Below are 21,592 nucleotides of genomic sequence, written 5' to 3'. Positions count from 1 at the left end.
CTCTCTTTTCAACTGGTGCTTTATACGTCACAGTTTACAGTTTCAGGGTGGAATCAATTAACATTCATGCTTGTCAAAAATGGCCTAGTTTTAGGACTTTCAATTTTTAATATCTATTCATATATACTTAATTTATCTAACTTATGTGAGAATCCACCTCCCAAAGAAAGATGGAGTGCAACTGGTGCAAAAAACATTACCTTAGGGGGGAAAAACATCAGTACTGTTATGGTCATACAAGTTCCTTAGAAACTGTTAAATCCCTGCTTGTGTAGAACATGGAACACATTTGCCCCTTGTAGTAATGGAGTTTGCCTCCTCTTGATTATGCTTGTCTCTGTGCCAAAGGTTGTAGAAACTCCCTGAAATGCAAAGAAATCCCAGCATGAGAAACTCCTTGGATTGTGAGCTAGAAATGACCTTTTTTGCATAACTTTAACTGAAATTGTGATTGCTGAAATATTTACTGGAAGTCCACCTTTGCAAGTTGCAAAGGCTGTGCATACAGACAGCTTAGTCATGTAAAGTGTGCAATGTTCTGCAGTATTAAAATGACAACCTTTGGAGTATTCATTTGTTTGGCTACCTCTTTTATAAAGCAACTTGCAAAGGTTCCAGTTTGCAACACTGGGTTTGCTGTTGCATTTTGCAGCAGCAGTGTCCCCTTGTGGAGTTTAAATGCATTACCTTCAGGTCAGGAGTCAAGTCCTAACCACTGTTTAAAGGACACGCACTCAGATCAGTGACTGGCAATGGTGTTTTCATCAATGTTAATTTCAGAGTAACAGCTCACCACAGTACACTTGGCAGGTTGGGATCTTTGAAGATTTTATTGTGCCCGTAACCCAAGGACCCACTGAAGGAACACATCCTGACTTCGTCCTTGGAGCTGCGGGACTGCAATGCTATCTTGTGCAGCTTTGGGAAAACAAACATACAGTAAGAAAGTGCATCTGAGACGGTAGTCAAATTGATTTCTCTGTGAAGAATGTAAGGATTACATATTCATGAATTGTTCTTTTTAGATGTGCAAAAGACTTAAGTATAACAGGAAAAAGTACCCCTCCCCAGAAAGTAAGCAATGCCCTCAATAACACTTACAGGCCCTACATGTGGTGTAATGAGATTCAATAATCATACTGGAATTGAATGTTGTGGAAATATACCTCGATGAGATTGTGCAGTGAGCACACAGAGTGCTAAATCTGTTTGCTTACTCTATATTGATAGAAACCCCTTAACAAAACTTTGTACATTTTTGTGCTTTAGAAGGTACAGAGTATGTAGTGAAGTAGAAATGGCAGGATAGGGGAAGAGGTGGAGCACAGCCTTACTGAATGGTGTGGGCTCATACCTTCTGGCTCATGTGAAAAGGAACAACCTGGTCATCTTCAGCATGCAGGATCATAATCGGACTGCTGATGGTTTTCAGGCTAGACAGAGAAGCACAGGATCGCTATCATTCTTCAGCAGGACTTTAGGAACAATTTCCCATTGAAATACTGTCATGGGAGACTGCACATATTTTTGGGGGTGTATTTGATGTAGAAAGCCTTCAAAATGGGGGTTCCCAAGTTGGTCACCCAAATACAGGTGTTTGGTGAGTGTACCTTTATCCCTACAGTCTAAGCCAGGGGTCTCCAAACAGTCCCAGTCTTAAGTCGCCAATAAATCCATTTTAACAGCTTGCAACACTTTCATTTGCCCAGTTAAGCAGGTGACTTGTTAAATTAAGTCATTTAAAGCTCATTAGGTACCAATCTCTGCTTACCACTCAAACCGCAAAACATTCTGCAAATTGAACAGGTTAAAATTACTAACTTCATCAATTACACACAGGTACCGCCAATTTTACAAATCTGAAACCCATAAGACTAACTGGACTGGGGATTTGGAGGGAAAGTGTTAGAAATCCCTATTCTAAAGAGTTGACTTTACTGGTCAGGTTTGGGCTATATCTCTCAAAACAATGTCAAGGATTTAACGTAAAGTCTGTTTTATTATTGAAAAGTACTTCAATAGTTCTGTTTTCTTCCAAATATTCTTAATAGTCATGCGATCTAGACAGGACAGTACCACTTTGAACGAAACATGACTAAGATTATTATTCGTGGCACAATTGCATGATGCTTTGTTTCCTTTGCATTTGCTCCAGGAAATAAAGACTTGGATTTGGTACATTACCAAAGGCAAAACAGTGTGATGTGCTTTCTCAGTTGTTACTAGCCAATACTGCAAAAATTCCAGCTGTAAACCACAGGAAATACAATAACTTTGTACAGTTCTGCTTCCTTCCTGTGTCTCACAGCAGCTGCCTAGTGCATGTCTGAAATCCATCTCCAGTTTTCTGCTTCCTTCCATGTAAAGACCATAATCTCCACAATATTAACTTGGCAGATGGACATGGTATTGTATTTATTTTACCAACTGGTAAGCATTTTACCAACGTGTACATTCAATAACCTCTACAAAGGGAAAAAGAGCCATAAACACCCGTGAATATGTATAACACAATATATCACGAAAGCAGAATCAGAAGTCTCTTAAGACAGTTCCTTCCTTTTCAGCACTGTAGAACAGCAAGAGTTGTTCATAATTCACAGAGACTAGTAGCTCTTAATAAACCATAAACCAGAAAGCTGTTCCATGAAATATACATATACAGTATATGTCTTGTTCACTGTCAAAATGTCACATTGATGAGCCCTAATAAAGGTAAAGCAGCTGTCTTTGGCTGGTGCCTTTAACTTAATAGTCACAACAGCAGAATTGGATGTCTCTTTAGGTTGCAAACAAATTAATACTCATTCTAATAATATATACTTATAAATGTTTAGCTAACTTACTTTTCATCATTTGGGAAGACTAAGTTGTTCAGTGCCATGGTGTCCAGGAAAAAGTACTCAAAACCTGGAAACAGCCAATAAATCTAAAAGACGCAGAAGATCACAGGAAAACATATAAAGGATTGTGAACTTCATTAAACCAATACAGGGCAATCTAGACATTTTTATATTGTATGCAGATCAGTTCAGAAATAATGCCCTGCACTTTAGTTCTCATTACTAACAAAAAAAGGTGTCATTTCCACATTTGAAGTGTCGGTTTGTGGTTATGACTTTTGCTTTGGCGCTGGAGTGGATTGGCTGTACTTGTATTCCAATCACTCGCTACTGTCTAATTACTGCTAAATTATCTGTAACTAAATAATCTATGCCAATGATGTCTGAAAATAATGATTACATAGTTATGTATTCTAAAATGCACAAGCGTGTCCAATGTCCACTGGCAGAATCTGACACTATTACCCATGGCTGCCAATAATGAAAAAATCGGTCGACGCTTGTGGCCTTTCCAAAATGTTGCAACATTCACATACTGTAAGAAACCAACCTCAGCAAAATCCCTGCAGATAAAAGAAACTTAAACTTTTTCATTAGAATGAAAAAGCCAGCTATTCAACAGAACAGCCCACAGGTATAGCAATAACGGTTTTGTTTATTTATGTAAAATTGTTTCCTGCTATTTTTCCATTTAGCAGGTCTGCGGCAGAGCTGGCCGTGCAGCTGGGGGCAATGAAGAAACATATGTGTTTCTGGATATAAAACACAGCTGATCGCAATACAGGAGCAGTTCTGAAACCTGTGGTTGGAGTTGAATAAGTACGGGATTCTCACCAGGCCCAAGGGATGGTAGGCTACCTCTTCTCGTATGTTTGTATACGGAGCTTCAAGAATCACACCATCAGCCGGATTTCCTGAGACAGGAATCTCAGAGTCAACATCATGAAGAACAATATTGTCCTCTAAGAGCACTGCAAATGCTCTGCACTCATTTATTTTTTTTTATACCAGGAATAATTAACTTAAACAGGTATTTCTTTTTCCACCTTGTACCCCATGCTTCTGGCACAGGCCTGAACTGGCCTCACCCCCACCAGGATAAGTAGCTTTCTGATCGTAGATCTCAGGAGTTTAGGCTGGGCCTGGTCACCTGGATTGGGAAAGTCAGATGCAGTAGTCACTGATGCTTACTGTATCTTTAGGCCCTTTCTCACTGTCAGCTAGTTAGTTTTATCAGTTAGTCTGTCAGCTATGAGTTTTATGTAAAGCGAATTCCAATCTAGACGACCCTTCACACCCTTTTTAAATGATTCCTGCTTACTCCCCTGAGAAAAAATACAATCCTAATTTAAAAACAAACAGGTTGAAGTTCTCATTTATACCTAGTTATACATGGTGGCTTTAACCTTACTTAACAAATAATTATTTTGTGTATAAACGTGTATTGTTTGTGGGTTTGTTTTCTTTATTGTCTGCTGCTGTACAACAAATTGCCCCTTGGGGATTAAAAAGACTCTCTCTCTCTCACTTCTCCACCTAATGTGCTGCTGGCGCATAATAACTGCCATGTGCCATGCAGGTAGATGAATGGAGTGCATCATCTATATGTGAGGCACGCTGGGATCCTTTAAGATGAAAAGTATTGTACAAATGAAAGCAATTAGTTTTCTTTCACCCCTACAAGGCAATGTTAAGCCTGTGAACAAAAGAGGGAGCCAAAGACTTATACAAGCCACTGTGCTTAAAGTTTTGCTGATAATATACAACCTTTAACTTTGACCATGATAATTTTAGATATTATTTAAAAACTCATTTTGACTATATAACAAGATACGTGCACTTGTTCTGTCTCCAGAAAAAGAACTTACCTTGCTCTTGTAATTTTCGTGCAACATTGGTAGCCACTCTGTAAGGAAACATTATAATTCTGCATAACTTTGTAGATCTCTTTTGTTACTATAAATGCAATGTGTGCATCACTCAATTCTACAAAAATAGAATTGCACGATGCTGGAATTAAGATTAGTGCTAGAGTTGCACTATAAGTCACTAGCAGATAATTTGGATTTTTTTTTTATTAAACAAATCATAGACTGCAAAACCTTGTGTGTGTGCAGTCTTAAGGAAAGTACTTTTAAAACTAATCCTTTACAATTACAAGTTACTTGTGCAAGGTATAACATTATAAAATGAACAAGACGTTTGGGGAAAATAATTTACAAACTCATCAGTTCCAGTGCTCTGTGTAATGTACTGTATATGTATGCATACAGTTGTATGCACAAGTTTGGCCACCCCTGGTAAAATTGCATATTTCACTGAATCTCTAAGTGAAAATAAGTTAACACAACGTCTGTAGGGTGCAAACTTAAACATGACATGCTTCTATGCATTTTAATGCACAGTTACTATTTACTTGCTGATTTTAGCAGATTGAAAAAACAAAACAGCAATTTGACCAGGGGTGCACACATATGTATGTAATCCAAGTATCACATCACCGCTTGAAAGTGCTTTTCACAACATTTACTTTGAGCAAAAAAAATAGCTGCATAACTCACCCTGTGCCAAGGGAATGCCCCCACAGACAGACAGGGCTGCCCCTACTGTGTGCTTTTACCCAGTGGTACAGCTGAAGGGCATCTGTGGTTAAGCCATCCTCACTGGGCTGCCCTGTAGAGTCACCAAACCCTGTGAGCAGACACGAAGGATTCCTCAGGGAGCAGAACAGACTGTTTTAAAGAGGATACTGCACTGACTTGCGTATGTGCCACTCTGTATTTCAATAGTCCCTTAGATCTCTCTTTTGCATTTAAAGCAGGGGTCTCAACTAAGTTCCCAGAGAGACTAGTGTCTTCTGTTTTTTGTTCCAAATTGAGTAGTAAATTTATTTATTTATAATTATAGAATATTTCGTTGGTGTTTTACAGTTGTCACACCAGACATTCACATTATTAAAGGTAGCACTACTGTACCTATAAATCACCTCAGAGCCAAGTTACAATATTACAACTAAGCAGAATTAGTTGAATTAAATGATTAGATTAATTATGTAACTGGGAAAGTGGGTGGAACAAAACCCAGATGACTCGTGGCCCTCCAGGAATTCAGTCTGACACCTCCGTGCTAAAGAAAGGGCAATATCAGACACAGATGAGGTGGGTGTATAACGAAGGTGTACCTCTGTATTCCAGAACTAGAACGTGAAATCCAGCTGCACTAAGCATCTATAAAAACACAAGGGACACTGTGAGGCACAGGGTAAACATGGCACATTAAGTGGATGTGATTATTTAAGGAATTCAGAATTTAAGAACCTACTTTTATGAGCCCAACCCGGTGAGATACAGCCCTGTGGGAATGAATTAACAGTCATACATATTAAAATCAGAGAATGAGAGTCACCAACTCCTATGTCTGTATTTATCAGCAGAAATTCTTGAGTCGGTTTTGGAATGGATGTACAGTATGGCATGTATGTTCAGAACATCTGTCATTCAAATGCCTCCTGATGCAGAGACACAAAACTCAACTAAACAAGTACAGCCTCCTGCATATTGGAACACTATAGCATCTTATCCTGTTTACTTACTGCTACTATTTTCAGCATTACTTAAACTGGAATTAAATGCAAGTGGACACATTGCATACAAGACTAAGTCAGAGGCTCTAAAGTAGAATAGAAGCTTCCTGTCTGCCTAATCATTTACTTCACAGCAACTGTCTGTTAAGTGATTTACCACCTGGTGCCCCCATTGCCATGGAGATAGATGATAACAGGGGCATCGTCTCCTAGTGAAGCCTCGTACCACGCCAGGCCTTTCCCCTGGGCCTGTTGCCATTGGCTGTCGGGCACTGTGTGCCTGGCAAGAGATTAGATAAACACACAGGTGAGCAGGAAAACTCCAGACTGAGGAGTTCTAGGGACAATCTCAGTAAACCAGCAACACAAGGTTCCTCTTGTTCCACAAGGTAAACATCTTCTCCTTAATCAATGCACAGTAGCCTATAGATGTCATTCAGACTCTTGAAAATGTGGATTTTTACAGCAAGTTTCATCAATTATCACAGTGTGATAAAGTATGCATCCTTATGCATGTGATATATAAATCGGTTTTTTATAATGGACACAAACAGTGGGCTCCAAATATCTTAATAATCTTGAAACAAAGTAAGTGAAAGTTGGTTTCTGGAAAAAAACCAATATAACTGCACATTCAGTATTAGTTGCATAAATAAATTAAAACAAGACTAGTATTTGTTTCCATTTATTTGGTGTCTTTTTATTTTGGTTCCCATTTATTTGGTGCATAGATCTGGCAACTTAAAAAATACACTGATACTGATTCCCAAATCAGTGGGTTTCCTTAATCCAACAATCAAGCAGACATTGCACAGATCAGTGTGTTCACAGCCAGCAGTGAAGCAGGGTGTTACTAAAGTCTGCTTCTCAAGTCTACATCCCTTTAACAAAACTAAGCCATGCCTTGCTTACCAGACCCCCACTGTGACTCCATCTTCAGGTGTGAGGTAGAAATTAACAGTGTGATTCAGAGAGAGGTCAGCAGGACACTCAAGATCCACAAAAAATGGAACTTTGACTGCAGGCAGGGAAAGAAATGAACACATCAAACAAGTACCAGATCAGAGCTTTCAGTCTGCTTTCAATCTGTCTTTCAGGGAATCCAGCTGATTCCATTATCCCTTCCTCTCTGTAAATCTATATTTTCACATTCCCTAGTGCATTCAAACATTGTATAACATATAACCTGATTTCTCCATATTTTCATTCTGATTCAGTTTGACAACTGCATGTGATGAAGCAAAATCATTCTATTAATGACAGTCAAAATGCATCTTCTATGGACATTTATTAGTTTTATAATCTAGATCAGGGGTAACAAACTATTCCTGGACGTCTTCTGTGTGTTTTGTTCCATACAGTTAAACGTTAATTGTGTTATCTAATTTATTAGCTAAATTAGTAATTAGCTAATTCTTCAATTAACAGTGTAATTGTCAATACTTCTGACCAGGCTTGGAGGCATCTTATAGGTAACTCCAGAATTACTGAAACACACTTGAATAATCAACAGTAAAAGACCTTAAGAAAAATATTATATTACAGATTTGTATTACTACTATATATTTAATTATTACTATATAATTGAGAAAATAATTGGTTTAAATGTTTAAATGACTGCTCAGGTTGGAACTGAGTTTCACACCTCTGCTTCAGAAGAACAGGAATAAGCAGCTCTACATACGATTATGTAAATGAAGGCTACGACTGAAAATCCTAGGAAAAGTCGGGTAGTGTGACGCCGGCTTAAGTGTGAGTTTTCATTCTGTTTTATCTGCTCACTGCCACTATCAATTAGCTCGATTGCTCCTAACTAGATCAGAACTTTTACTTCAGATAAAAGACACTTTTCTGGTGCAGGAGGTCGAAGTCTGTCACTGGAACAGTAAAGACACTTTACAAGATTAAAAGGGGGAGCACCCAGGGAGATCAAAAATAAGTTATTTCAGGCCTGAGACACAACTTACAGAAATGAAAGAAGACTATCTGTGCCAGAAGTCCCGGGAACAGGCGGAGTGTGACTGGTACAGAAATGTAGACGACAAGCAAAGCGATGAACAGTGTCTTAACCCTCACCGACCAGCTGCCCCCAGACCTGGCCAGACAAAAATATATTTTCTAGAAATCAAATTAAGATAAAGACTCACCTACTAGTAACCTGTGACCTGCTCAGTAGACACCCCTTGATGACATATTAATGAGTATGATGAATTCACCTGTGCTACGTCTGTTCAATAAAATGTCAGTTCCTCTGCTATAAAAAAAAAGTTTTGCCGTTTTCTGGGTAATTTCATTGATTCGTTGCGGTTATAAATTACTTGTTACTTTTGTTGTTTACTATAAAGTGTTAATAGGGAGGAGCTATGAAAATCTCAACACAGTACACTGTAGCGCAGATGAACCTCAGCCTGGATACCCCTTCTACTAAGCCAGTCAAGGGGGGTGATGGGACAGACTACATTGCTCAAAGTCCCCCTTAAAATTGTTGTGGCGTTTAAATGATTTTTACTGAATATGTATTGGTCCTTTCCCCCTCGATTCCCTTCGCGTTTAATTCTACCTATGCTTCTTAGTAATGAAAATGCAACATTTTGTTTTCCCTGTTCTTTTTTGAGTTCCTCCTCGAACCCTGTGTCAGAATAATTGCCGGGCATTCCGTTGGCAACAATGCATATCTACACTCAACCCGGAATTCACGTTAACACTTCTAAATGACTCGAGTCATTTTTAGGCAGTTAATATAAATGGAAAGGTTATTCCGATTTTTATCATCATTATCCAAAGCAAACCTTATTGTACGACCACGCCGTATTTAATTGTATCTGAAAATAGGTCTGTAGATCTATGTACAGCGTGTTGTTGCGTACGACAAGCGAACCTCAACTTACATCAATCGGTCAGTTTCGGTACCCTTCTCTGTTTTCCTAGCGACTGGTTTGGACTCAAATCCGTGTCTCTTTCTTTTCCTCATCCTCAGAGTTTTGCAGGAAGCTTCTGATTCCTTACACATGCGATTCTTACAGGAAAAGAAAGCCTATGCACACGTCACATTGGAATTGTGGTGAAAGGTTACAATGTTAAAATTAAAGGTTACAACTGTTGTGATCTAAAGCCCCACACAAAACTGAGAACAAAATACTGTTACATAGACATTCTTTGATAACAGACACCGTGAGTGCATGTAATACAGTGCACTGTTTTGTAATACGAATTAGAATTAGAAAAGAGTCCAAATTAAAACACACAGGGCAGGAAAGTAACCAATATTACACCAGGGGGCAGTATTGTTTAACTACCTTACAAATTCTTTACAGTACCTTCTACCGGCTCTCCATATGGATTTCTTCGTAGTCGAGTTATTTAAATTCAAATAAAACGTTATCTCAAACCGATGTTATAAAATTTAACAATACATTTGGGTATGACGATTTGCCGAACTTTATAACAATTTTTCGTTCATGTTTTTGACAATAAGTAGTACATTCTCCATCCAACAGCTACACGACCTGGAAGCAATTTATCCGAAACTTTTTCATCCGGTAATATTTAGTGCTTCATAGAACTCTTTATTATATAATACTTACTATTTAATAAACAAATTGATTAGTTTTAGAGCTAATATCATTTTTTTCATTCGAGAACGAAAATCTCACCATGCTAGAATCAATAGCCATACGTATATTGGGGGGAATAATCCCATCTGTTTCGTGGTACCAAGATATGCAAGAAGCAGATTTTAGCTGCATAAAAAGTGTCAACGATGACTGTTGAACATGCACATTCAGTTCTTGCGTTTAGTGTGTTCAATTTCCGAATATTTGTGTTTTCGTTCACCTTATTAATGTTTTATATATAGAATTCAGGCAACTGCCGTCTTAAAGATGGGTAGGGACATGAATTAAAACAGCTTTTCTTTGTTCAAGAGAGTCTATCGTTATAAGACATTCTGAAAGCAACGGAAACATTTACTGAGCCTAAAAATGATCTGGGTTCAGTGCTACAGTTTTCCTTTCCTTCTCTGTTGATAAGATAAGACCATCTAAATGCACAATACAACAGTCTAACAAACGATACAGATAGGCCTATACATATTACGTTGCACGTTTTACACAGGAATATACTGCTTTCTCAGTGGGTGAAAGTGCCCCACAGTTTCTCCTCGCAAGCAGTCATAGCTGTGCGACTACCCTGCCTCATTCAAATGGAGAAGGGCTGTTACGTCTGAAGGCGTCAGACGCCCCCCTCCTTCCAGAGAAGCTTTTCAAAATCTGACACTGTACCATGAAGCCGAGCAGAGCAGATCGCGACAGCGGCTCGTCTGCAGTATCACCCGACCAGAAGCTCAAGAACGGATCGCCGGGGTCCTGAATAGAGCCGCTTAGTCCTCAAAATATTTTTTACCAAATATTCCCGGAGAAGGAAAGAAAAGCGTCCTCTTTTTTTTTGTTTTCGTAAAATCGGTGCAGTATCATTGACTTGGTATCCTGCCAGTGGTAAGAGGAAGGGCGCATCTTTAAAGTTGGGAGCGTTGTGGGTAAGTTGCTGACCTAATCCTTTTTGAATTTTTTTAAGTTAATTGTGTGCTCTTGCTCTACATCCTTCGATCGAACTGAAGCCCTGCATAGATAATGTTTTTTTTGTTGTTGTTGAAAATGTTGCTTTATTTAGAGAAAAGTCAGTTCTCAGAGATTTGCAAAAATATGGAATGCGAATGAGAAACATTGTGATGCCGTTGTATGAATATCTATGGCATTATTGATTATTGCCGTTGCTATTAATGTCGTTACCACAAAAGGTCACATGTTATTCGGTGTTTATTTTTTCTAACATTGACACGGACTCCTGAGATGTTTGTAAACGGAAAGGCACTTAGATATTTTTGCACCAGATCAAATACATAAGCGCCACAACACGAATTCTAAAGAAACCTAATACTACGTGCTCTACGGTAAAAAAAAAAACTTATTCTCCAGTTGTTTAGTATCTCATCCCTGTTATTTTGTAAACTTTGTCTGCGAAGCCGGCTGCATCCTAGCCCCGGTCCTTGTGTTCGTTGACCACTGGCGACTGACATTATTCTAATCCGATTCGTTCTGCCTGCTAATTCCTTTGTGAAAAGGACGCTTTACAAATGCAAATATCCTACTACGGGCAGCTAGTGGCTGTAGAAAAGTGCAATGTGGAAAATACCGTGATTTTCAAAGGGTTAATTCATGATTAAATTTACCTGTTTGGGTCACTTAAAGATTTAAATATAAATAAGGGAATGATTTACATTAACTTTCACTTTTGTTGGTGCCTAATCTAGATTCCAATATGAATTACGCAGAAATCATGAATTGTACAAAATGTTTTCATATACCAAAAGTCTGATTTCTCGTCATAATCAATATTGTTTATACAGGAATAAAGCCATTCGGTGACACGCGTCATATAAATCATAATATTAAGAATAAATATTTATACGTTTTTGCATTTTTCATAATTGTTGTGCTTCAGTGCCATGTTGATTGGCTTGACTGGCAACTTGCTTTGCCGTTGCTAAGCGCAGACCGGTGGCTGGTAGCCTGTTGATTCAAGGAAGCAGTACAGATCTCTGCTGTTGTGCTTTGAAAAAGTCGACTGGGAGGCGGACTACAAATGCAAATGTATTTTGACACAAACTTATTCATTCCGCCGGATGCTCCAAAACATGTCTCCTGACGGTTTCTTTACGTAGAACACATCAATTCTGTGTCATTTAAGTGTTCGCGTGTTACTATCTTGTTTGTATTAGTTTGAAAATAATATTTGACTTTTTTTTCGGTTTGCAGCATTAGTTTATGTACACACCGTCTCCCTATATCCGTCCTGTATTTCAACAATGACGTATAACACTAATGAAGTATTTATTTTCAAGTCTGCCCTTTTTATATATTACTTTGGTAATACTCAATTAGTAGAGGCGCAATCTGTACGTCTCCAGTATCCATGCATTAGGGTGTATTGTTATTTGCCAGTGTATTAAAGGCAAATAGCGTTATGTACCTATGGAAATACTTATTGATTATCAAAAGAAAAAATATGTAGTATTAAAAATGGGCTTTTGTCTGTTGTAATGAGGCCATCATGGTTCAAGTCATCATGTACGATAGCTAACATAAAATGTTGTGTGGTTTCTTTCTCAGAAACAGTACAGTCTCATCAGTCATAGTAAAAACAGTTTCTTATCATTTATTGGATAAACAGTTTTGGTAACAGATGACCTTGAGGCCTAAACACTCTCTGCTTAGCTGAAGAAACACTCCCTTTCCATTAGCTTAGCTGAGAGAATTAGTCCATGCATTGTTTACTACATATATAACACATGGGGAAGGATTCTGTGTCTAGTTGATAGTAGAGCCTTATGCATTTAGGTCTGGATCTATTAGACAGCTGAAGCACCTTGATAAAAAGTCATACAGTGTGCCTCCAAATAACCTTTTCTTCTGCTGAGTTTATATTCCCAGCTTTTCAGGATACTTAGAGATCCCAAGTATTGTGAGCGAGTACAGTGCTAGCTGCAGAAATGTCATTCACAATTAAGACTTTAAGTGCATTTACAGTATATATTAACACCACAAATGCAGGCTTCTCGCTGGTTTACTGTCATGTAGTTGACATCCTTTTGGTGCAGAATATGATCAGTCCGCTTACAGGAGAGAATGGAATCAAGGTCATTATGTTGATTCCTGGTCTCATAAGGAGACCTGGAGCTTGCCAAGAGGTAATTAAACACCTGAGCTCTTCTACAGTATATGATGAAGGTAATTAGGAGCAAAGTAAAGGCCATAACTGTTCAAATATCTTACATGTGGATGTTGAAAATATACAGTATTTAATTAAAAAATATATATTTTTAATTCAAACATTTACAGTACAAATATACTTTTTGCCAATATATACATTCTGAGAACAATATTAGGTGGTATTGCACCTGCATTGCCTGTTCTGATATAGAGACAGTAAATTGTTTCATTGTGTGTTTTATGAACCACATCATTAAACATCCTTTCCTTTGTATCCTATATTTTGGTTTCATGTGCTAATGTTCTTAATTGCTCTGAAAGCATGAGTTATTTGCTGAGGTAATAAGTAGGGAGATGATGTTTAACTACTGTAGCAACCTTGCAATCATCAGTACTAATGTATTGGAGAGTGCTAATTCACTTGTATTTCATCTGACACACTAGAGTGCAGTGCAGTGATTGCATTTAAAAAGTCCATTGTCTGCGCTGAATGGAGCTCCCTGGGCCTGCTCAAGGACACCTGGCCGGTGATGGTCCTTTTGAAGGACTAGTGCACTGCAGCTGTGAGTGGGTTCTGTAACACAGTCTCCTCCCTGCACAGTCACAGCTTGGTGCACTCTGTAGACAGTCTGCCTCAGTCCATTTTGGTCTGCCATATTAGCTGCTAGTGAAGAGGGCTTCCTTTTCCTTTTTGTTTTTGGCTTTTCTCTCTTGTTGTGTTCTTCTCTCAGTCCCCAGCGCAATGCTTCCGTTTTGTTTTTGGGGAAATCCTGCTAGGAGAATCAGGTTGAAAAGATCAGTGTGTGACCCTACATTTAGTTATTTCAAAATTAGCATTGAGGAGCATCAACATATGATTACCAAGGGATATCCAAGTTGATCACCAGCAGAAATTATACACCATCTATTTTCTAACCTCTTTATCCAGTACAAGATCGTGGGAGAGCCGGAGCCTAGCCTGGCAAGCAACAGCCACTAGGCAGGATACACTCTGGGTGGGATGCCTGTCCACTGCAGGGCAAACACAGACACAAACACACAGGCACTCACACCTGGGACAGTTTTCCCAGAAGCAACAGAATTTATTCTGTAACTAAAACACACTTTTTTCTTATAATATAATGCATGCATAGATACATTTTAATTAGGTTTTTGATATTGTCTTTTTATCACTTAATTGTGGGTTATAGGCTCTTAAATGACCAAATCTTGTAGTTATGTCAGATTAAGCTTTACATTAATGAATTGAATTATATCACATGCTGAATTGCTGTGTGTGATAATGTTGACATAATGTGCTTTTATTAATTTGGAAACTGATGATTCTATCTAGGAAATCAGTAGTCTGTTTATGAATTTGCTTATTTCATATCTTTATCTTTTATCTGCTTTTTTCTTTTACATCTATTTATTTCCTACTCTAACATACTCCTGTGGCTGTGGAATCAGCCTGTTTATCATCACTGATCATCTGTTCAGCCTTTTGGATGTGTAAGTCGAAATGTGTTGTGTTTCATTGATGTAAATTGCATTAGACAATACAAATCCCTTTTTCTCTTCACCCCCAGTCATGTATTTCTCTGAAGGGCCGATTTTTAAAAGGAAATTGGCAAAATCAGCTTTTTATCTATTAGTTATTTTATTTTAATTATGCAGGTAAAAAGAACACAGCTGTGAAATGATCAAAACCCAAGATTTCAGCTATTTTGACACTGGGGAATTTGTGACAGGGTACGTGAAGGGAAACAACTGTATCTCCGAGATGGTTTGCACTGTGGGTGTGTGAATTCTGAGACCAATCAGAGAGAAAAGAAGTCCAGACCTTCGCATGAGGTAGAGAGGGTAAAGATCAGCTACATCTGTGTGCAATCATTCCTCTCTATAAAAATGTTCAGAACACCGGAGAAGGTGTTGAATTGACTAGTTGTGAACCTTGCCTAGTTTTGGAGTTTTGAAGGCACCAGGGAAACGTTTTGCTCTCTTGTAGGTTAAACAGGAAAGAGTATGCTTGTCTTTTCAATGAGATTAAAGTTAGAAGGAAGAACCATAGTGTACAGTAGCTCTCCTGTACTGTGAAGTTAGCTTTACAGGGGAATCTAGTGAGACAAAACAGGTTACAAACCAAGTCAGAGAGGGGAGGGTTTTACAACAGGGTTTGTCTTTCCTCAGCCCCAATTTCACAATTCCCCACAGGTTTCTATTTCAAGTTATACCAAATAGGGTGTGGGTACCTTATAACAGGAGGTTAATGTGTGTAGGATCTCTACACCACCCTGGTATGTCATTATCCGTCCAGACACTAAGGTACTAATACTGCTTATCTAATAGATCAGTTGGCCTTGACTGCCCAGGTGAAGGAATGGAAGTAGTTTTGCCCTTCCATGAACTCCTGTCTTAGCAACATTGGTAATCCATCTGACTGCTCACAACAGGATTTTGGGACTGTGTGCTGGCCAGCGAGATGTCTTAGGTTAAAGGTAAAATTATCTTTCTCACCTTGTACATTCAGCAAACATACTGTACACAGTAGCCTGATTGTTGTCCGGACAGGGACAGAGTCTTGGACTGAATGTAAACAGAAACATCAAGAAATGCCACTTCCCTTTCATCCTCTCTCCTGCAGTGTTCATATTTTTTTCCCCATTTTAGCTTTTAGAGTAACCCACAAAAGCAGACTTTTGCAATTGCTCACAGAGGCCACCTTCATATGTTTTGAAGTAGTGGGGCTCGATCATAAGACTGAATAAGGGGTTTGCCAATGATGTGAACAAGAATTCAGGACGCAGTCAGTTACATGCAAGACCTCTGAATCAGTATGATTGCTTTGGGGATGATGCAAGCCAAGCCAGTATATTCTAAACAAATCATGTTATTCTGATTAAAAAAAAACATGAGGAACCTAGGACTATGATCTATGGTGCAAGTTTTCTGAATTTTGAAAAATATTTACAACAATAAAAATATACTATTCTGACCCATCAACATCCAAAGCTGTAGCATGGGACACAATTAAGACCACAGATGCCAATATTTTGCTGCTCATTAAAATAAAAAAACATTGTCCTTCAAAACATGAAATTGTTGACATCCATTTGAGAAAATATTTACGTAAAGATTAGTAAAAACAGTAAAGAGCGGAATAGTGTGATTGTTTTCGAAACCTTTGAAAACACAAGATAAGCTCGATCTTACTGTGTTGGATTTGACTCAGTGATACTGTTAAAGTAAACATTTTTATACACAAAAAAATCTCTTATTTGTGCAGAAAGTCTAACATTTTTTCTGGATTGAAACAATTCTAAATATACTGCTGTGACACCAATTCAGTGATAGGCATGGCCAATCCAGATTTATTACAGATAGATTAAAAAGATATTTCAGCTGACCCACAGTTCTCTCTTAATCAACTATTTATAGCACTAAATTGCATACATGCAAAATTTACAATGGCTGTTAGCTTATGATCTTTTTCGAAGTAGTTCTAAAAAGAAGTTAAGCAGCTGTTTCTTCCACTTTTAGTCCATGACACCTGCTTTAGAATAATTTTAATAGTGTACATTCTCAATCCCTTCCTGCTGTACTGGGTGTTTCTGTCCCTACAGGCAAGTGACTCACCTTGTGTTTTTAATTTGCTTGTTTCTATTATCCCATACCCTGTTCCTCTCCCTGCTTAGTAACGAAGTTCTTCATTGGAATTTCAACAGGTAAAACTAAGATGTCTCTGGTTGTTCAGTTGATTTTGCTTTTAATGCATCTGTGGAATTTAACTTCACAGTGGTGTCTGCTTTCATGCCTAAGTGATTGAAGTTTAAAATCAATATGGTTCATTGGAAGAATAACAGGCTTACAAGAACATTAAACTTAATTAATGTCCTAGAAGACCTGAACTTGAAGCATACAGGTATCTATGGGTTTACATTTCTGTTTAAAAATCTTTAAATTTGGTATGTCAGTTTAAGAAAAGAATCAATCTTAGAAAATTTCTCAACCCAGTTTTCATTGGCATTGCACTGAATCTACTTGTTTGCTTTTGAAAGCTAATTTTGAGATTTTCAGTGGTCTTATAAAGAAGGAGATAGTGGGCATGAACAGAACTGTTTAAAAGTGTTAGAAGGCAAAAACACTTCTATTTTGCTCAAAGTGAAGAGGTCTGTTAAAAATAACTTAAAAACCTAAAAACATTTTAGCCCATCTGGCCTGTTTGACTGTTAATTATTCCAAGAATCCCATCCAGCCATTTCTTGAGAAGATCCAGGGTATCAGCTTCAAAACCATAGCTGGGCAGCTTGATCCATAGTCCCAGCAAGACAAGACGACAAGAAAGCATTGTGGAGAATTTCCCTCACTTGCTGAGTGTAGGAAATTCTCCTCAATATAATATCTCAGCAATGGTGAGTTAGGGTTTCCTAACTCTCTCCCTTTTTCCCTGTCATTCTTGCTCCCAGGGTGAGCGGGCAGGTGGTTCTCTGCTATGGGATGGATGAAGCCCAGCAGGACCAGTACGAGGCTCAGCTGAAGGAAGTCTTCGACAGTTTCGACACCAGCGGCTCGGGGTCCCTGGGTCAGGAGGAGCTCTCGGAGCTGTGCAGGGCCCTGCATCTTGAAGAGGTCGCCCCAACACTACTGCACACCCTCCTGCCAGAAGAGGGACTTCACACTGACAGGGTACGGGACAGCGACTGCTGGGATAGGGTTGGAGGCATCAGCTTGTGTGCTCAGTCCTGTGTGTCTGTGTGTCTGTTTCCAGATCTAAGTGAGAACTGGCTCATGTACAGTATGTGGTGTGGAATGGGTTCTGGGGTGAGGCAGCATTCTTTTACAGCTCGGAACAAGGCCATTGTTTGTGGAGAATGAGAAGAGAAGCTACATATTTAAAGGCTGTACAACAACTAAAGGGACTTAGTAATACACTAATTAGCTAGTAGTACTAGTTACTAATAGTAAGTGGTAGTTAGAAGCCTGGGGGCATCTCAGTTGGTTAGAAGGTATTACACATCTAAGGTGCAGGTGGCATCGATGGCTTAAGGTGTTGGCAGAGTGTTCTGGACCTTACTCCTACAGGCCTCCCTCAGAGAGCAGTGGAAATTAATATGGACTCTGTGACCATTCCTCAATTTGAGACACAGTGGAATTCCACAGTGCACAGTGAGGAATTTGCTGTTTTGTCCTTAAATACCACAATAAAAACTGTATCTTTTGAAATAATGGTCATGTAATTATTCTTCCTGATATTACTGCAGGAATGAAGCCCATATTAGCGACAGACGCTGTGCTTTCTGAACAAGAGTTTTTGGGGCTGCCATGCATTGAAAATCAACATCTTTCTGTGGTTCCTATGGAGGTCTCTGTGGAAACCAGTCCAAACTCTGAGACCTGGATTCCTATGTTTATAAATCATTGTGGGAGTGTGTGGCACATTTCAGGCCTGTTCTGTGACCTTTGTGTTGGGTGGAGTGTGAAAGCAGCTGTATTCTCTATTCCCAATCCACAGGCAGCATGCCGTGTGTTAAGCTATAGTAACAAACTAGGCACTTCAGTATTCAAAAGGTTTATTTAAGGCTTATGAAAGTGGCCCAATGTACAGAACTGTTGTGTACACAAGCAAACAATCGTAGTATAGATGAAACCACAGCTCCTTAGTCTGGAACCTGTTCAGGATTGAGCCTGGTAGTCACCAATCATTTCTGAAGTACCTCTGTAAAGGACTCCCTTTCTATCTTACATTGAAATAAACTAAACTTTATTTTATTAAAAATATTTTTTAAAATAAAATATTTGAGCACAGGCTGTGCTCATTTTATTTACTTTATTTACAGTTCCCAAGGTCTTGTTGGTTACAGCATTAATATTATTATTTTGCCCCGTACACTCAATTATATATTAAGACACTTTGAAAAAGAATTGAGTCATTTTGTCATTTTGCCCTATCTGGAAATGGTCCTGCTTTATGAGTTAGGTAATCAGTTACTTTATGATCTCAATTACTGTACGTTTCTGTGGCACCACACACATCTGCGTAGAAGAAACACACATGAAACTCTCTCACATTTTGTCAGCCACGCAGGAACCCCTCCCTCTTCCACATGCCTTGCTCCCATCGGACTACTTATTGCCCATTTGATGGCTTGTTTTAATCTTGCTAGTGGCCCCAGTTCCTATACTCAGCAGCTGTAGGAAGGGAGAGAGTGTGGAGAGTCTGTGTGGAGGGAGAGCCATCTGGCCCTGAGGAGACAACACAGCTAGAGACCTCAAACATAGTCTGTATAGTATAGTCTGTGAGCCAAGAGAATTCCAGTGGCACTTCTCTTCCGTTTTTCCATTTAGCCATTGTAAGCATTTTAGAATTTGCACTTTCATCTTTGTTCTCCTATAGCTCTGTCAGTAAACCAGCATTCTGCCTCAGTGGGGAGCTGCTTCAGTCTGCATTGATCGCAAAGGAACAAGCACAGGTTAATTCTGCACGATAAAGTCAAAAGAAGAAACACCCTGTCTCAGCCGTTGGGCCTTTTTCAGGTGTGACACCTGGTTCCTCTTTCTGCTTTGTGGAATGGAATATAACCTTTACTTGTCCCTTTGTAACCGGAATACTGGGCTGTGAAGAAGTGAATTTCAGGACCACTTTATGGTGCTTTTCATTGTCACAGCTGTGTGGACACGTCTGCTTTGAACTGCAGCCCCTCTTGATTGGCGAGCTCTGCCGTGCACACAACAGCTTGAATACTGTCTGCTGAATGCAGAGAGAGCCTCTTGTCTGAGATTAATTGGGGCTTTATGACTCCATCCTAGGTGTGGGTAACTAGGGTAACCAGTCTAATTTTAATGCACAAGTACCTCAGACAGTGCTGCTAGCTGCAGTTGGTGTGAGGATGTTAGGATGAAAGGATCACTGCGGCACCTTGACACTGTGTCTAGAATGAATATTGATAAGCTTGTGTAGACATGAGAAAACTCCAGTTCACTGCAGGGTTCTGTTGTCCCTCTGTATTAATACTACAGCAAGCACTACCATTTTGGTCACTGCTGTTTAATTTTTTTGTGCCTTTTCGCCATGGAATGATTAGGATGGAATCATTTTCAGTCATCTTTATGTGGGTAGACTTGATGTGAAATTAACACATCGTCTCTACGTTATTCTTATGTTGTGGACAGGAATGTAATTTTAATTCATTTTCTTTATCTAATCCATCATCTTTCAACTTTAGCTGGACCATGCACATGTGCTGTTTTCTATGCACACAGTCTGTCCCCTGCTGGAGGGCAATATATCCAGTGAGCACCCTTCTCTCTACATCAGGCGATGACAGCTTCTGTCTTTTAATAACCATGCGTTTGTCAAGGGGAGGCCAGAGAAAACATCTGTTTTCCTGCAGCACAACAGCAGTGACCCAGCCGCCTGTTTAACAATAGAATAGCTTTTACGTTTGGGCGAAAAAAGGTTCATCCATAGTGGCAGCAGTCATTCAGCACGCTCTCTAACCCGAGGAGCCACAGCGTCACAGTTAACAAAGGAAATATGCATATGCATGACGGACAAAGCTGACAGCTGTTGCTTTTTCTTCCTGCGACAGCTCTGCGCGTTTCATGGAAGAGAATGAAACCCTCGCCAGAGGCCACACCCATCCCCAGTGATGGGCCTCATGATGGGGAAATGGGTGTAGAACTGAAGGTTAAAGGTCAACTCTGAAGTAGGCTCACTACTGAGCTTCTACCCACTGCTCTTAGCCCTGCTGAGCTGCACCTCCATGTATGTGGGGGCTCATCCAATGGCAACAGTTGCCAAGAAACGTTCTTGCAACAGTGCTACATGTAAAAAAATCCCAAGATAACAGTGTCTGTCATAGAATTTGTTTTAAATGAACTGTTTATATATGGGTTGCAAATGGACCGCATAGAATGCAAACAAGATAAGAGGGACCTAACTATGAATACTTGCTTGCTAATAATAACAACAGGCCTTTTATACTTAGTAATGATACATAGTATAATAGGTCTTTTGTCAAACAGCATAGTTGTTTTAAACTTCATATTTAATTTCAGGTTCTTTAAGCATGTTCAACTGAGACAACCGGGCTACTTTCTGACTGGTAACCTTTGTCTTCTAGGTTCATTTTGAGCAGTTCAAGGATGCACTGATTCTTGTGTTATCAGCAACTTTGGGTGGGCCTTTATCCAACCCAGGGAACCATCCTGAGCCAGGTAAGCAACAGAAATAAGGTGAAATCTTCTGAACAGTAGTTAATGTGTAATTGTGCATTTTAATGGCCAGGGTCCACAAGCATTCCTAGTGCTGCCCTCCCAGCCACCCCTGCCGTGACCTGTTGAGGCTTGCTCAGACTGCCCCACTGTACACACTCCACCCTTTACTGCGTTTACTCTTGTGCGTCTGTGCAGCAACCGTG

The 21,592-nt window shown here is 39.3% G+C and overlaps 2 protein-coding genes across 4 annotated transcripts in view; one reads left to right on the top strand and one right to left on the bottom strand.

The window, feature by feature from the left end:
• Window positions 1-3: 3 nt before the first annotated feature.
• LOC148828236 (lysophosphatidylserine lipase ABHD12-like) lies at window positions 4-9,508 on the bottom strand. 3 transcript variants are annotated; one of them, XM_088924613.1, is made up of 13 exons: window positions 9,315-9,508; window positions 8,394-8,521; window positions 7,339-7,444; window positions 6,584-6,706; window positions 6,165-6,195; window positions 6,025-6,070; window positions 5,405-5,534; window positions 4,712-4,749; window positions 3,678-3,757; window positions 2,847-2,929; window positions 1,355-1,433; window positions 794-918; window positions 4-362 (listed from the first exon to the last, which is right to left on the bottom strand). In XM_088924613.1, the coding sequence occupies exons 1-13, from the start codon at window positions 9,434-9,436 to the stop codon at window positions 326-328; spliced, it is 1,128 nt and encodes a 375-aa protein (XP_088780739.1). In that variant the 5' UTR covers window positions 9,437-9,508; the 3' UTR covers window positions 4-325. The 3 variants fall into 3 exon arrangements, with proteins under 3 accessions (XP_088780739.1, XP_088780741.1, XP_088780740.1); XM_088924615.1 differs by having other exon boundaries at window positions 5,405-5,516; XM_088924614.1 differs by having other exon boundaries at window positions 6,587-6,706.
• A 1,228-nt stretch (window positions 9,509-10,736) lies between these two features.
• nin (ninein (GSK3B interacting protein)) overlaps window positions 10,737-21,592 on the top strand; it is a 45,295-nt gene continuing 34,439 nt past the window's right edge. Inside the window, exons 1-3 of the mRNA XM_088925690.1 lie at window positions 10,737-10,960; window positions 17,639-17,858; window positions 21,296-21,389. Coding sequence (XP_088781816.1) covers window positions 17,670-17,858; window positions 21,296-21,389 — 283 coding nt within the window. The 5' untranslated portion in view covers window positions 10,737-10,960; window positions 17,639-17,669. The remainder of the gene's footprint in view (window positions 10,961-17,638; window positions 17,859-21,295; window positions 21,390-21,592) is intronic.

This window comes from Atractosteus spatula, chromosome 9, assembly GCF_055471065.1.
Source record: "Atractosteus spatula isolate fAtrSpa1 chromosome 9, fAtrSpa1.hap1, whole genome shotgun sequence".
In the NCBI taxonomy this organism is placed as follows: Eukaryota; Metazoa; Chordata; class Actinopteri; order Semionotiformes; family Lepisosteidae; genus Atractosteus; species Atractosteus spatula.
Note: the sequence above shows the minus strand (reverse complement) of the source record. Positions and strands in the feature narration are given on the sequence as shown.

What these genes read in the sequence shown, in the direction of transcription:
- LOC148828236 (XM_088924613.1), bottom strand. Translation starts at nt 9,436, where the DNA reads ATGTGTAAGGAATCAGAAGCTTCCTGCAAAACTCTGAGGATGAGGAAA. An exon ending in TCTAGTTCTGGAATACAGAG is followed by an intron (nt 5,535 to 6,024) that starts GTACACCTTCGT and finishes GTCTGCTCACAG; the next exon opens with GGTTTGGTGACTCTACAGGG. An exon ending in GTCTTCCCAAATGATGAAAA is followed by an intron (nt 1,434 to 2,846) that starts GTAAGTTAGCTA and finishes TTCTCTGTCTAG; the next exon opens with CCTGAAAACCATCAGCAGTC.